At 42.5% G+C, this 16,143-nt stretch overlaps 1 protein-coding gene across 5 annotated transcripts in view; it reads left to right on the forward strand.

Moving 5' to 3' along the window:
* Positions 1 to 16,143, forward strand: part of STAG1 (stromal antigen 1) — a 174,993-nt gene that overhangs the window by 123,385 nt on the left and 35,465 nt on the right. For all 5 annotated transcript variants that reach the window (XM_048314641.1, XM_048314639.1, XM_048314638.1 and 2 more), the window contains exons 12-19: positions 1,926 to 2,005; positions 3,773 to 3,880; positions 6,091 to 6,205; positions 8,349 to 8,466; positions 10,057 to 10,160; positions 12,906 to 12,998; positions 13,123 to 13,212; positions 13,365 to 13,568. In XM_048314641.1, coding sequence (XP_048170598.1) covers positions 1,926 to 2,005; positions 3,773 to 3,880; positions 6,091 to 6,205; positions 8,349 to 8,466; positions 10,057 to 10,160; positions 12,906 to 12,998; positions 13,123 to 13,212; positions 13,365 to 13,568 — 912 coding nt within the window. The remainder of the gene's footprint in view (positions 1 to 1,925; positions 2,006 to 3,772; positions 3,881 to 6,090; positions 6,206 to 8,348; positions 8,467 to 10,056; positions 10,161 to 12,905; positions 12,999 to 13,122; positions 13,213 to 13,364; positions 13,569 to 16,143) is intronic.

Here is a 16,143-nt window from a genome sequence, read left to right on the forward strand (position 1 = left end):
GAAATACAGGCCTGTGCCCTGCTCTGCTGCTGCACAATGGTGCAGGGAATCTCTGTAAAGGCAGATTGAGCAGGGGGGGTTGGAACTTGCTCGGCCCCAGAAGTTACACCTGCAGAGGCACCAGGTGTGCAGGACTTGCTGGGAAGGCTCTTGGGGCCTGGCTGGCAGGTGCCACCACACAGAGGTGCTGGCCCCAAGGCAGAAAATGACACATCTGTGCTGTTTATTTTAAGCCTGATATTTTGGGGGGGAAATTGAGAGAATGGTCTTTTTGGATAAAGAAGCCTTCTCACGTCAGTTGGTTTCAAAGTCCCAAAGGGCTCCAGATTCAGAGGGTACCTCCTGCTCTGTGGACAGGAGAGAAAATCCCCTCTCTTCCAGGCTTTTTTCAGAGATGCAGAAGGAGTTTTACACCTGTGTGCTCACTCAATGTGAACTAGTTCCCTCCCCGAGGTATCCTGGGGTGTAAGATACACTTTGAGGGAATACATGAAATTCCACTGAGACATTTAAGATCAGTACACCTGGCTGTTCTTTCTCTTGGTGCTGTTATTGGTGTTCCTCGGCCAGGACCCTAGGAAAAGTTGACAGCAGTTTTGTTGTCTTGTTCATAACAGAGTGTCCTGTGTGGAAAGTTGTTTCATTGGGTCTCTTCATGGACTTCTCACGGTCTTTTAAACTGTTTACAGCTACATGAAATGTATCAAATTCCGCAGGAACTTAATAGTGATTGATAGAGGCTCCTTCAGTCACAGGGACAAAAAGTGTCTCTGCTGACCTGGTTTTGTTGGGAAGTAACACCTGAGACAGCCACGATGCATTCTTTAAGTACTGATCTGAAATTTCTGTATCGAAATAAACACCAGTTGCTTGATGTTCCCCTTCAGCCCTTAAATGCATGGAATACTAGAGAAAAAAGGTGAAAACCTTTATTTTGTCCTAGTTTGTTCTGGTGACTTTCACTGTTGTTGCCTTACACTTCCCTTGTTTCTTTCCCAGTCCCTGATTTCTATTTTTTCATATCCCAAAATGTCATAGAGTACCTAGTCCTTCTTGAACAAGTTAAGCCAGAGAAATCAAGTTTTATTTTCAGATGACCTGATTTCTTTTCAGTAACTTGATCAGTCAAGCAAAGAGCACTGAGACATACTGCATTTTTATGGCTGGATGGAAATTCTCCCCGGATAGGAAGGACAAAATACACCAATCACAGCTTTTTGCCAGTAAGCAAACGGAACCTAAGGAGAAAGAAACCCTTAAAAGACTTCTCATAACTACAGGGTCCTTAGAAGTTAGAAAATCATTTGAATTGACAGGAAAATGATGTGCTTGTCTTCACTGGAAAGAGTATGGGAAAACACGAAGTCAAACCATGGAATTCCCCACTTTCCTAGAGAAGCTCTGTAGTGTTAATTCTTGAGATCTACTTCAAACCTTCAGATGTAGACAGGACAAAGGTCACAACTTTACAGGCAATCTGCAGGTGCATGAATTCAGGTGTGATTTCCTTCACCCTATTTCCATATATGCAGTGTTCTTCCCTCTGAAATGATTTGGTTTCAGGGGAATGAAGTGGGGCAGTTCTTCTGCTGGTGTCCAACCTAAGTACGTGACTTTTCAGGAAAGACCTGTTAAATTAACCCAGCCCGGAACAGTGCTGGAACTCCCAAGTCTCCTGCCTCCCTTTCTGGCAAGCACACAAGGATAAGGACTGTTGAAGCACTTGCTCCTGCTGTTCCACTGTGCATGCAGCACCCAGCTAAGGGGTGCACTGAAAGGTTGGGTGATCCTGCGGGGCACTCCTTCTCAGGGTGCAGTCAGAACATCTTTCTCTCCAGAAGTATTTCTTTTGTAATCTCTAGAATTTCCCAGCTGCTGGCTGTGCTGTGTTTGTGCCCTGTCACTGACCCCGAGTTGCCTTGCAGGACCGCATTGTGTCCATGACCCTGGACAAGGAGTACGACGTCGCTGTGGAAGCCATTCGATTGGTCACGCTCATCCTCCAGTGAGTGCTGCTCCAAACCCCTGCATTCCCTTGGAAAATCACCTAAACCAGTAACATTTGAGTGACTTGAGTGCTTGGCTTGTGTATTGAAGTGAATGTGTTACTTTACACTTAGTATGAAGTTGGACTGAACATATAATACAGACAGGAAGCTCAAGTAAGATATTTCATTTCATGGGAATATAGGAGGCAAAGTGTAAAAATGTGTGGATGTTTTGGAGCCATTAGTGCATCCATTGTGTGGAAGAATGCCAAAGGGCATTTCTACCTTTTGCCAAGGGCAGAACAACTGTCCTCCCAAAACCAGTGTCTGTGGGTGACTCTTGCTAGAATAACTGCAGCAGTAACACAGATCCAGTGCAGGGAGAGTTGACTGATTTCCTGGCACAGCTGAAAATAGTCACATGGTAAGACACCTGCTGCCAGGCTTTTCCATGTGGGGATGCAATGGCTCCCCTGAGGTAAGGATCATGTCAGAAATCCTCCCAGGTGCTGATGTGGAACCAGCCTGTCCCCAGCAGCCTCATGAGTGTGCACCTGGAGGGGCACTGCTAGGCTTTTATAATGTATCTATTAAAAGCTGTACTAAAGAACATCTGGTTTACAAGCAGATGCATAGAATTTTTGCTTCATACTTTATATCCAGTGGCTCTACTTTGAAGAATGTTTTTGGACATGCAGAATTTGGACAAAAGATTGCACTAGCCTTTCCTTAGTAGAGAAGTCTAGACTTCAGCTTTTTATTTATGGGTCACACTGTTTTAAAGAGATTAGCCTTGTAATATTAGCAAGAAATGAAATCTTGCATCTACTGTTTTATTTTTAAAGTAAATATAACTAATATGATCAGAAATGACATGTAGAGCACATCTCTTCCCTGCAATAGCAATTTTTGGGAACACAGTAAGTTTTAAGGTCAAAAATTAGCCAGTGCACTTTTTTTTGTCCGCTCCTGCTTTCTCTTTGGTTGCCTTTTGAAAGCACAGGCAATACTAAATGCATTTAGCACCAGAAGAGTCAGGGTCACCTTGAAGAGATCAGGGAAATGTTCTGTCAGGTAGGAACTCCAAAAAGGTGTCTGGAGCAATCCTGATGGGGAATGACCAACTAAAATTGTGTATAATATGCAGCCAAATGATTTACAGTCCTGCTACATAAATGGTTCTGATGGATGCCAGCTAAACAGGGATGGAGGTAACATCCTGACTGGGACAGTGCTGGTATTTTTCTATCATTTTTGCTTACATTCTGGGACAGGCTGCCCAGGGAAGTGATGGAATCCCCTTCCCTGGAAGTGTTCAGAGGTGGCTGTCGCACCTGGGGACATGGACTAGTGGTGAACACAGAGGACCAGGGTTAATGGTTGGACTCAATGAGCATGGAGGTCTTTCCCAACCTAGGGGATTCTGTGATTCCAGGTTTTTACTTTATGATGTTTGATGAGTGTGTGGCATCTTGCAGTTTGTGCATTGTAGTTTGTGTGATGGACGAAGGAATAAGCAGTGATTCTGATCTTTTCATAATACTATTTTATCTCTATATTGATACAACTGGGAGAAGGAAATCAGAGAAACTTCCAGTCTCACACGCCCTTTAAATGCCTCTGTATTTTGAGATTGAACCAAAGGTCCTTGAAGTCCTTGTTCAACCATTTAGGATTTTGTGGGAAGTGAGCCAACCTGGTAGCTGTCCCAAGTGAGCTGTGGGAGGTGAGGGGATGGAAATGAAACCTCTGCTGCAGTTCAGGTGTTCCTGTGACTCTTTCAGTGGGAGCGAGGAGGCTCTGTCCAATGAAGACTGTGAGAATGTTTATCACCTGGTGTACTCAGCACACCGGCCTGTGGCAGTGGCAGCTGGGGAATTCCTCCACAAAAAGTAAGTCATCAGTTGCCCTGGAATAAGACCAAATTTGTGAATGCTTCCTAGAGAGGTAAGGTCAAAAAGCAAAGAAGGAGTAGAGGGAAATATCCCAATTCAGCAAATCGGGTATTTCATTTAAACCAGAGATTTTACTGTCTTGTTTAAACAAGACCTGAGGACTTGAAGAAACCAAATGCACATTTTTACTGCTCTACAATTCAGATAACTTTTCCTAACTCCTCAAGGGTTAAATATACAAAGGCTGTATAAACTTCTAAAGTTGGTTTAAGTCCTGCAGCACTTGATGAATTCCTGGTGTGGTCAGATACATATATTGGGCTGTGGTCAGTGGTCGTCTACCTGATACATCAACAGTCATAATTTCTATCAAGAATTAAGCCAGTTTACTTCAATGTTGTGAACCTGGGAGGTTTTTATGTAGCAATAATTACAAAATTTGTTTATGAATTCACTGCCTTCCCCTGAAAATACACTGCATTATGGTTACATCTCTCATGTCCTCACTGTGCCAAAGGACATGAGCCAGCTTTTCCATGAATGTGAGTCACACCACCTCAGTAACTGTGACCAGGGCATTGCCACATCACAGGAGTTACCCTCTTCTTTTTGTTGTTTGCAGTTAAAAATCTTTCAGCAGGAATTTGATTTTTTCCCCTCATGGGTTGTGACATTAGAGTTTTGTATTATATGTATAGAGGATTTATATCAGAACCCAGATTATCTAATTTTTCATGCCGAGATACAGGTAGGAAAAAATACACAAAAACATCTGTTTTTCTTTACAGTGCTCTAATTTTCTATGGTTTATTAGGGATTTACAAGTCCACATTGTAATTGTACACTTTCATTGGTGGATTTTTGGAACTCCAGCTTTGTGATCAAGCACTATCTGTTTCAAAGAATATATGTGCAGATTTCTATCACCTACAAGACATTTTACTAGTTACTGGAAAGGGTTAGGTTCTCTTTAAAAATATATACAAAAATTCCTTTATTAATCAACACATGACAAAATACATTTGCAAAATGCCTCAAAGGTAAATAAGGACATATAAAGTGCACTTAGGATAAAGACAAAACTTCATTCTGACTTCTTTTACAAGGTACAAAGCTGCCTTCTGTAAATGTGTCTCAAAGCTAACAGCCTGGAGACAAGATTGTCCCATTCTTACCTAATGTTGTCTTGGTTTCTGCAAAGAAAATTTCCAGTTAAATAAGTTAGAATCTATTTGAGGCGCTTGAGGTGTGATTTATTTATAATTTAATGCATTTCACTATCACTTGCTCCATGATAATCATCACACTTGCTCTCTGTGCTTAGCAAAGGAAAGCAAATAGTACAGAGGATATAAAGGATCACCAAATACAGAGGATCACTGGCTGAGCCCTGAGGGGCAGGTTGTAAGGTATCTCAGCACCTGCAGAGGTGCTCATTGCTTATCTGTTAAGATAAGCAGGGGGATGAGGTGATGTTTTTAACTAAAATACAGCATTTGTGTGTAACTCGTCCTTCTCTTCAGTGAATTACAGCAGTGAGATCACAATTCTGTGTTTCTTGTGTTAATGTGCTTTGTGGTTTCACTGTAAAAGCCAGGAACAGCTTTCAAACTTCTCAAAGCAGAACAGGCATTGCTGTGACTGCAATACTGGCACATCTGAGGTCTCTTGGAAAATGTGAGCATTGAGAGGGGTTTGGGATGGGCCATGCATCAGGGAACGCAGTGCAGAGTGTGTCACCTACCTGTGAAACCCCAAATAATGAGCAGGAGCTGGTTTTATCCTTGATGCTGCTCCTGGTACCTGAGGTTGGTTGTTTGATGGGTATCAGGTTTGTTTGTACCATGGCCCAGCTGGAGTGATGCAACCTTAGCTCTTGGAGCACTGTAAGACTGGGTAAGTTATAAATTCAAAACTGTACAAGTAATGCAAATATTTAAAACTGTGCAAAACCTTCAATATAAGTAGATTTTGGAGAGCTTTTTCCTGTGTGAAATTCTTCCAGCCTTGTGGAACCAGAGACTCTGAAGATAAATTCATCTCTTCAGACAGGCAGAGGTCATGCCCTCTTTCCCTTGAAAGAAATAGCTTGAGATATTTGCACTGTTTTATGAACAAATTTACTGTGTCAAGAATGAATGCTCACCATATTCTTGCAGAAATGAGGATTGTTGTGATAGCCATGAGCTCCTTCTGTTTATTTTCAGGCTGTTCAGCAGACATGATCCCCAAGCAGAAGAGGCTCTAGCAAAGAGGAGGGGTCGAAATAGCCCAAATGGAAACCTTATTAGAATGTTGGTTCTTTTCTTTCTTGAAAGTGAGGTAAAAAAGTCATTTTTAACCTTTAAATGTTTAATAAAACCTGGAACTTAAGTAATGATTTATCAACATACAGTAATAAATTGTCTTTTCTTTTCCATTTGTTCTTTATATTTTCAGAAATACTGTAAGCACTTTTCCCTGCCCCTCCTTTTCCTTGTCCATTGAGCAGATTGATCTGAAAATCTTCATGGTTTATTTAGCTCGTGCATGTGCCCACTGTACTCACACTGCATTGCTGGTGCTGTGGTGGCTGCCAGGGTGCATTGCTGCACACAAATGTAAATGGTTCTTTGCAAGGAGAATACCTCTGGAGTTGTTCTTTGTGGAGTAAAATAATTTGAACCAGGACAGAACACAAATTGCATACTATCTCCAATTGTGATCAGAATCATGGATGAACTCAGAGTGCAAAGGACCTGAGGGTCCTTAGCTCAGAGCAGAGTCAGCTATGAGATGAGATGAGATGAGATGAGATGAGATGAGATATGAGATGAGGTCTTTCAGGGCTTTATGCAGGTGCATCTTGGAAACCTTGGAGGACGAGAGCAGCAAACATAGATATAGTGACATGAAGTGTTTGATGAACACACCCAGGGTGGGATTGTGCTCGTGATTTATAGAGACAGCATCTATGGGAAATTGTATGGTACATGCAGTAACAGTAATTCAGGTGGAGAATGGCAGTGGAGGGAGGAAAATTTGAGAAGATGCTGTCAGGTACAGGACATTCTGAAGATAGAGGGGGAAAGGTTCAAAATTATACATTTGATTTGATAATAAATAGACTGAAAGAAAGGAATGACAGAAATGTTTCTCTAGAGAAGGGAGGGTAGTATATTTTGGGTAAAAAGCAAAAGGAAAGATATTACAGTTGGTTATTTTAATTCTTATGAAGCCTTGAACAAGAGACATGACTGTGAGAATGAAAAAAACCACTCAGAGTTGCTGAGAAGGAAGGACAAAATTTCAGTACAGTGTTCTTGTTTTTTAGAAACACCTCATAAACCTACAAATTAATCTGGATGAGATGTCACCACCTGTGTAAGCCTTCCATCTGCCACCTGAATGGATTTTTAGTTCCAGCTTCTTTAAAACTTGTAAAGTTCATTGTGTTTTACAGTGCAGACACCTTAGATGTGAGTGTGTGTGATTGGAGTTAGCGAGCACTGACCTTGCCTGTCCTGAGGAGCAAAGAAACTCTGCTGCACTCCCGAAGCCAAGATCAGCAAAGTGCCTCCCATGCTGCTCCCTGAAGGTCACTTTGCTCTCAGGGCCAGTTTTTGTTATTGTTGTTTTTGAGAGTCTGTAGGAACCAAGCAGAATATGCTGGCTGCAGTGTTAGTAAAGAGTTCGAGAGCTGGGAGTTTGCAGGTGCGTAGGACGGGTTAGCGCTGCAGCCTGGGACTGCATTCAAGGGACTGAACCTTGCCCAGCAGCAGTAACTCCATGACATTTTGCCCAAAGCTGGCAGAAACAGAGGAGGGGAATGGACTGACACCTCCTTCTCTGCATTTGGATGTTTTCCAGCTGAGGAATCAGTCACTGGCAAGCACAAACTGCATGTTGTGCTTGATACTTGTTGGTAGTAGTTAAAGATGAGTTTAGAAAACAGCAGAAGCCTATGGATTATTTTTTCTCACTTTACAACAGTTGTGTTAATTTACATAAAAACATTTTTTGCAGTTAAAGTTAGTGTTAAATCTATACCCCTTGAAATCATCAGGGTTTTTGCTCCTTTTTTCTGAGCACATAGCAGCATGTATGAAAACCAAATGCTTGTTCAAAACACATACAGTACAACTCCCATGTCTCACCATCTCACCTTTTTGTAATGCAGTGAGAAAGTGAGGAAAGGTAAGTTTACAGATTCTGGGTCAAAACTCTGGGAATATTTCACAAACAAGCAGCTTTGTGCAATAGAAGCTCAGTTTGGTTTTATTCCATTTTCTGTTAAAACATAACCCCGTTGCACTGGTATCATTCAGCTGGGAGAAAACCTTCCCGAGTTAGTTTCAAACTGAATGTTCTTCCAGCTAATGTAAGATACATGCCCAGGACACTCTCTGTGGCCACATGATTGTGAAAGTTGAAGAACTGGTGCTTATACCAAGTGCTGTACTGATGATTGCTTTGGATTTTCTAGTTGCATGAACATGCAGCCTATTTGGTGGACAGCTTGTGGGAGAGCTCTCAAGAACTGCTGAAAGACTGGGAATGTATGACAGAATTGCTCTTGGAGGAGCCAGTCCAAGGAGAAGAAGGTATTGGCTTAACCCTTGCTTCCTTGATATTGCAGAGTATTGTTAATTATTCCTTAAATACTTCTGCCACCCATAGTGAAACATCTTTTTATGTTGTGCTTTGTTTGGAAAGCGTATTTGAAGATTTTGGGTTAATCCATTTTTAATGTACTTCCATTCAGAAGCAGCAATTTGTACTCTATTTTTGTTTTTATTTGTACTCTGGAGGGTTTTTTTCTCAAGTCTGCTGTACTGTCCCTAATATTAAAGGCTAAGACTTCATTTTGTCTGAATGTTTAAATAACTATTTCAGTAAATTAAATCGCTAATACAATTTTGAATAAACAAGCACTTCAGGTGATGCTAGTTAAATATGGGGCTTTTCCAGGCAATGTGAACACATAATGAATTCTCAAGAGAAAAAACAAAGGGGGATTCTTTCACCATTAGTTTCAGATTTCCTTTTGCTAGTAATAGACCTGTGTGCACAAAATAGCCAGGGAGGCAGGGGACAAGGTGTTCCCAAGGGTAATGAGTGTCATTCAAGATCCTTTATAATTCCTCAGGATTCTCCTGCTTCAGGGACCTTCATAAGGCTTAGGTGGTTGAAAAATCAATGTTCCTGGCAAGGTGTGCTCATCATGTCCATGCTTCAAAAGCTGACCTTTTGGTACGCACCTGCTGCAGTGGTGGGGGTATTTATAGGGTAATTTCCTTAGGAAATTAGGCACTTTGCTTCCTTGTTTCTGTGTAGCCTCGTGGGGTTTGATCCTCCAAATATGAGCAAAAGCACTTGCCAAAGAGCAGAGGGTTTATGAGGAAGGGACAGTGAATTGTCTGTCGCTGTTTGTCCTCTATGGCACTCCCTTATTTTATAGATCTTCCTTATGTTCCCCTTCAGTGATCCTTTTCTCCAGCCTACATTTCTCTGGGCTTCTTTCACTTCTGCCATGTCCATTTTGAGATTATGTGAATGGCAAATTAAAGAGGAGGCAGGAAAGCCTCCATAAATGTGACAAAGTACCTTGTGTGTGGGTGATCTGTGCTGCTCTGTTCCCCTATTGCTGTCTGTTCCCCTGTTGCTGCTGGGTGTTTCCCTATTGCTGTCTGTTCCCCTGTTGCTGCTGGGTGTTTCCCTATTGCTGGGTGTTCCCCTGTTACTGCTGGGTGTTCCCTTGTTGCTGTCTGTTCCCCTATTGCTGCTGTCTGTTCCCCTATTGCTGTTGTGTGTTCCCCTGTTGCTGCTGGGTGTTTCCCTATTGCTGGGTGTTCCCCTGTTGCTGCTGGGTGTTCCCTTGTTGCTGTCTGTTCCCCTATTGCTGCTGTCTGTTCCCCTGTTGCTGCTGGGTGTTCCCCTATTGCTGTGTGTGTTCCCCTGTTGCTGCTGGGTGTTCCCCTATTGCTGCGTGTTCCCCTGTTGCTGCTGGGTGTTCCCCTATTGCTGTCTGTGTTCCCCTATTGCTGTCTGTTCCCCTGTTGGGTGTTTCCCTATTGCTGGGTGCCCCCCTGGTGCTGCTGGGTGCTCCCCTGGTGCTCCTGGGTGCTCCCGGCTGTCCCAGCCCTGTCCCGTGGCTCTGTGCTGCCCCCAGTGATGCCCAGTTCTCCCCGCAGCGATGTCGGACCGGCAGGAGAGCGCCCTGATCGAGCTCATGGTGTGCACCATCCGACAGGCTGCCGAGGCACATCCCCCCGTGGGCAGGGGCACCGGCAAGAGGGTGAGTGGGGCTGCAGCTGCCTGGCTGTCACCAGAGCATGGAAGATATTTGTAACACCACTTCGGGACACTTCTGCAGTAGAGCTTTTTAATCGGTGTTTGCTGTTTCATCTGAAGACTTCTAAGAAAAATATTAGAAATTCTCTTTCTGGACATGTTTGGTTTTCTCTTTGATTTTGGGGTTTGCATTACCAAGTTAAGAAATAAAAATTTACAGCATAAAAGTCTTTTTTTATCATACCCCTGCCTTACATTTGTAATGTACCCACATCTCCAGCCCCTAACGTTAAAACTAAATTAGAGTGGAAGGTATAGGAGCAGAGCAGACTACCTCTGACTGTCTTCCATGAAACTAATGAGCTGCTAATATGGATATAAAATTTACAGAAAAGTCAACAGGATCTTCATTGTGAGGGTGTTTAAGCACTGGAACAGGTACTGGGAGTAGGTGTCCTTTCCGTGCTTGGCAGTTTTTGAGACCTGACTGGACAAAGCCCTGATCCTCCCAGTGTGACCCCTGGGCTGGCTCTGCTTTGAGCAGGAGGGGTGGGACTGGGACCAGTCTGAGTGTGTCTGTGGTTTTAGGCCTCATCCATCCATCCACTGAGTGCCCTAAGAATTTCAGAACTTTACATTCTGTCTGATTGCCTCTTCAGTTCATTTTATAGCAACAGTTTGAGCACTAGTGGAAGGCCATTCCTAAGGCTGGACATGCAGTTTTAAACACTTCAGTATAAGTCATAGGGTCAGGGTAATAACAGGCTTTCAGCTGTATTCTCCATAAATACAGCATCCATGTTCCAAAGCAGTCTCAGCTTCTCAGACATATTCCCCTGATTTTTCGTAGTCCCCATATTATTTAGGATAGACTAAAATGGAATAAACCTACATGAACATATGGTAGTTCTGTTAGCATCCATTCTAAATAATCATAACTAGTTTGTTAAAGAAAGCCACAGATTTAATAAAGATGAAATTTGGAGACAGTCTTGGCATTTACTATTGCTAAAATAATGCAGTTACTTAACTTCTTAATTTTTACGTGCCAAAGCAGATTAGTCTCATATCCAGAAACAGCAGGAACAGCTCCAAGAAACCATCAATTTAAACATGCTTTAGGTGCCTTAATTTATAAGGCATGTTCTTAGGACTTCCTAATTTATTAAAACATTTCAGGGCTGAGGAGGGAATCCATGAGAGCACTTACTCAAATTTATACAAGCACATCTTTTGTTACCAAAACTGTATTGTAGGCACAACTTTTTAGTCTCAAGCTGCAAACCTTTCTAGCAGGCAAAGTGACCTTTAAATTTGAAAAAAAAAAAAAGCAATCCCATTGGTGTTTTCTGTTTGGAGCACCAAATAATGTCAGTACTAACTTTCTGGGTATTTTCCTCTTTCTCAAGAGATCTACAGCTCCATTCACTGAAGTTCAGCAAATTGCTTAGCCTTAAGTTTTCAATGTCTGTATTTGGAGCTAAAGAAAATACATCAGTAAAACAAATTTCACCTTTTGAAGGATGGTCAGAAGAGCCTGGAAGTCATGCTGGGGACCCAGATCGATTCCCAGTGCCAGGGAACAGCAGTATTTGGTCCCCAGAACACAACTGGGCTGTCAGGGCTGGCATTCTTGGCTCGTGCTGCCCTGGTGGGTGTGCAGGGGCTGAGGCTGCTCTGGGGCCATCCCTGCACTGTGCACTGTGCAAGTGGTGTCTTATCCTGGTTACTGATCCATTCCCCCCCACTTCCACGGCTGTTTTGGGTTCCTGCTGACACAGGGCCTGGCACCCAAGCACATGCCTTGTGTCCAGCTGCTCCTCCTCCCTTGCAGAGCCATGTAGGGGTGACTCTTAGCTTTTGCTTCTGTTCAGTTACACCATGAGCTGTGGGATGGTAACTGCAGGGATCTCTGCCTTGTCACTGGAGATTTGTCCTGTCTCACAATCCCTCCAACTTCTTCTCTGAGTTGAAACAGGAGCAGATTTCTAATTAAGCACTCACCTTCTTGTGAAATAGTTTCTCCTCTGACTTTAGCTTGTAACCCTTACTGTGCAGAATGGCTGATTGGCTCTACGTGAATCATTAGCTAACTTGAGTATTTTATTATCATTATTTGTTTTCAAAAGTATTCTTTCCTTTCCTGAAGCCAGATTAAGCTTTGATGAAGCATGCTGGTTTGACTATTGTGTCTCTGGTCACTGTTTCAAGGGGGTTTTGCTCTGACAGCATTAGTGCTTCAGTACCTCTCTGTGAACCTCGATGTACGTTCTCATTGAGAATTCCATTCCAGTTTAGAGAGGAGGCCATGAATCTGCTAATGAAAATCACTGCTACAGTGTGGTTTGGTTTTGGTTTTCCTAATTATACTTCAGTTTGCCCTGAGGTCTTACATTAACATTGGTTTAATGTGTGAAAGCCAGAGCTCAGTACACTTGGAAGCAATAGCAAAACTTCCACTGACTTGGGTTATATTTGAATTTCAATCCTAAAAAGATGCTGATGTGTGGAGACAATGTCATGCTGGGTGATATGGTATTTTCCTTTTCAATCAGTTTCTTAGGACACACAGTCCTCCCACTTAATCACTCTTCAGCCCAAATGCGTTTTGAGTTTTTTATTCCCTCCTCTTTTGATTTATTAAAAATACACTTGCATGGATTTTTGTTTGTAATACAATGTTTAGAAAAGTTAATGAATGCTATATGCAGAAACTGTATTTACTGTAGTTATGTTTGATCACTTCCAGGTCTTGACAGCAAAAGAAAGAAAAACTCAGATAGATGACAGAAATAAATTGACTGAGCATTTCATTATTGCACTTCCCATGCTGCTATCAAAGGTACAGTTTCCAACAAAATAAATCTTTCACTGGGATTTACAGCTGTCTTTAAACTTTCTCATTCTGTAGTGCAGGAGTTTATTTTCACTTCCCTGTTGCTTGTTTTGTTTCCATGATGCTCCAGTATTCCGCTGACGCCGAGAAGGTTGCAAACCTCCTGCAGATCCCTCAGTACTTTGATCTGGAAATCTACAGCACAGGCAGGATGGAAAAGGTATGGTGCCTTGGGCAGGAAGTGTGGCTGCTCTCAGGTGTGCCCACTGTTCAGCCCCCAGTGCCACCGCTGCTCTGGCAGTTCTGGTGCTGGCTTTGCTCAGCGCCTTTGTCCCGGTGAGGGGAAAGCTGAAGTTCTTTTCTGCTCTGCAGCATCTGGATGCCTTACTGAAACAGATTAAGTTTGTTGTGGAAAAGCATGTGGAATCAGATGTTCTGGAAGCCTGCAGCAAAACCTACAGCATCCTCTGCAGTGAGGAATACACCATCCAGAACAGAGTTGACATAGCCCACAGCCAGCTTATTGATGAATTTGTGGATCGATTCAACCATTCTGTGGAGGATCTACTGCAGGAGGTTTGTTTTCTTAAAACTGTTGAAATTAACTGCCTAAAATATGCTAGGATAGACTACAGAAAAACATTCTTAGCAAGCTGTGAAATTATCCATCTGAAGATGTAGAGCAGCAGCAGCTATTTCATAATTATTTGGAGCCACTTCTCCCTGTGGAAAGTCCCTTACAGTAGCCATTAAGCCTTCAAATCATTGATGGTGTAAAACAAGACTATGGGACAATCCTGCTTCTGAAAATTTAGTTGAGTATTAAAACAGTCCACATAAGAAATTAAGTGGATGAATGGGTGAAAGATGATGAAAAATGCAGAAGAAATTGCATTTACATTAATGCTTGTAGTGATTCCAGTAGTCCCAAATGGATATGCAGGCAGCAAAATCAAGGTTGGATTATGTTTTGAATGGAAGAGAGGATTTAACAAAATATGTATAATGGCATATTAAAAGAGCCCTGGGAAGAGTAAAAGACACAAGTCTGAAACCTGGAAGTACCTGGGATTTAGTTATAAGAATTTATCCTTCAAAATGCATAAGACAGAATACATTAAATAAGAATAGAAACCGTACTCATTTTTTCCTCCTTTGCAACAATTTAACTTGGTGTAGCACTACTTAATTTGTTGTAATTTTCATGCCTTTTAAACATAACATGAGAGCTGCACAGATCTTTTTCTTTGCTTGTAGTCATGCACTGCACTGTGGCAGATACATTTAATTTTTGATGTACATTTAGAGAAAGTTAAGCTAAGTCCCTGATTTAGAATGGCATGTGAAAGGAAATCTGCCTTTTTTTCCTATTTTTATGTAGCATGCCACATACAGGCACACTGTAAATGTGCCTTGTCACGCTGCAGAGTGAATTAAAATGTTTGTATAGCTGCAGAAATGTGCACACAACCCAGAGATGGGGCACCACTGTGCATTCTTCCATAAAATACACAGAGCTTGCTGTCTACCTGGCTGCCACTTTTGGTGTATTTCCTCATAAGTTTCTGATCAGAACCTGAAAAGACAGTCCAGAATTTGTGCTCCATCTCTGCCCACCTGTGTGTGCCAAGGGAATCCTTCCAGCTAATGCCACATTACACTTTAGCCTGGGTTTCTGAAGTTCCTCTCCTCTGGCCAATAGGACCAAAACCTGACCTGTGCAGCAAAAAGGGCTGAGGCTGGGCTGCCACACAAGGGTCCAGCTTCAGAACCACCCGAGTTGTGCACACCCCATGGATGCCCAGCAGCTGAGCACTGGGAATAGTGGCCTTTTAGAGGCCTGGCCCCTCCTGGCCCTGCTCCAAAGGTCCCTCTGGCCTCAGCCTTTACCCAAGGGGAGACAGAGGAGAGCACTGAGGTGCTGGGATTTATAAATGCCTTCCCAAGAGTCTTCTCAGGACAAATGGACTAGGAGAGAAAAATGTTTTTCCTGCAATTTTCCTTAATTTTGTTTTTTCTTTAGAACTGCTCTATGGCTGCTGCTGAATCAGGGAGCCAGTACCTGCTTATTCCCACCCCTTTGCCCTTCCCCTCTCTTTGCCAGTGGCCTCCCTTTGTGCTCCAGTGCAGAAAGCCCTAAAGGATGCCCTGGGGCTCCTGAGGGACCCCGGGCTGCTCTGAGGGGTCCCCTTCCTTCACACCACAAGGCCAGCGAGGCCTCATGATCCTGGGGGTGTTCACTGCCAGGAGAGCAGGGGAGAGGCTTTCAGAGAAACACTCTGTCTGAAAGGCATCTGAGAAATGAATTAAGAGCCTTAGATCTCTAAGGAAAAGCAAGTGCATAGGTCAGACATGGGACACAGAGATCTGGAGACAGAACCAAGACAAAAGTAGAAGACAAGAAAGAGAACAGCAGTAGCAAGGATTTAAAACTATGGCCTTTGTGATACTCTTTTTTAAGTGATACTTGTTTGAATAATTAATTTTATTAAGTCTATTTCATCATTTTAAAGACATTTTAAATTTAAAAATTTGCATGCTGGTACCCAAGCAAATATCCCACTGCTTTATGGCTTCTCACTGGGCTGATAATGGGAGAAACATTGATTGACAATTGCATCTGAAGGCAGGAAGATGTCTTAATTGTTAGGCTTTTAGATGGAAAAGAAATTACCAAAATGAAATGGAGAAGAAGAATTGTTGCAAGTGGGTTTCTTATTTTAGAAAATTGCTGGGAAACGTAGGGTTGGAAATACCTTATTTTCAATTGATTCCCTAAGGGAAATTGCTGTTTAGTTTGCAGAAAATACTAAAATTGTGTTGTAGCATGTTCATCAGCTGATGATTAAAGCTGATGGTTCAGTCCTTTTTGTAAAATAAGGTAGAACTCAGATTTTGGTCTTGGGAATGATTTCTCCTGCTAGAGGATGCTGGTTTGGATATTAACACAGTGATAATGCTGAATATGGTCAGATGATCTTGCTTATTTTTTAGTGCTGTGCAGTGGTTACTTAAATGTTATGGAACCTACATAAAAGTCACTGGAAAATTTGGAGACAGTTTTGATAGCAGCATAAACCCCTAAGAAGCTGCTCCTGCCTGTGCAGGAATGTACTGGGCTGAACTGCTGGGCTCTCCTCATGGATTGCCT

This window comes from Corvus hawaiiensis, chromosome 10 (assembly GCF_020740725.1).
Source record: "Corvus hawaiiensis isolate bCorHaw1 chromosome 10, bCorHaw1.pri.cur, whole genome shotgun sequence".
NCBI lineage: Eukaryota > Metazoa > Chordata > Aves > Passeriformes > Corvidae > Corvus > Corvus hawaiiensis.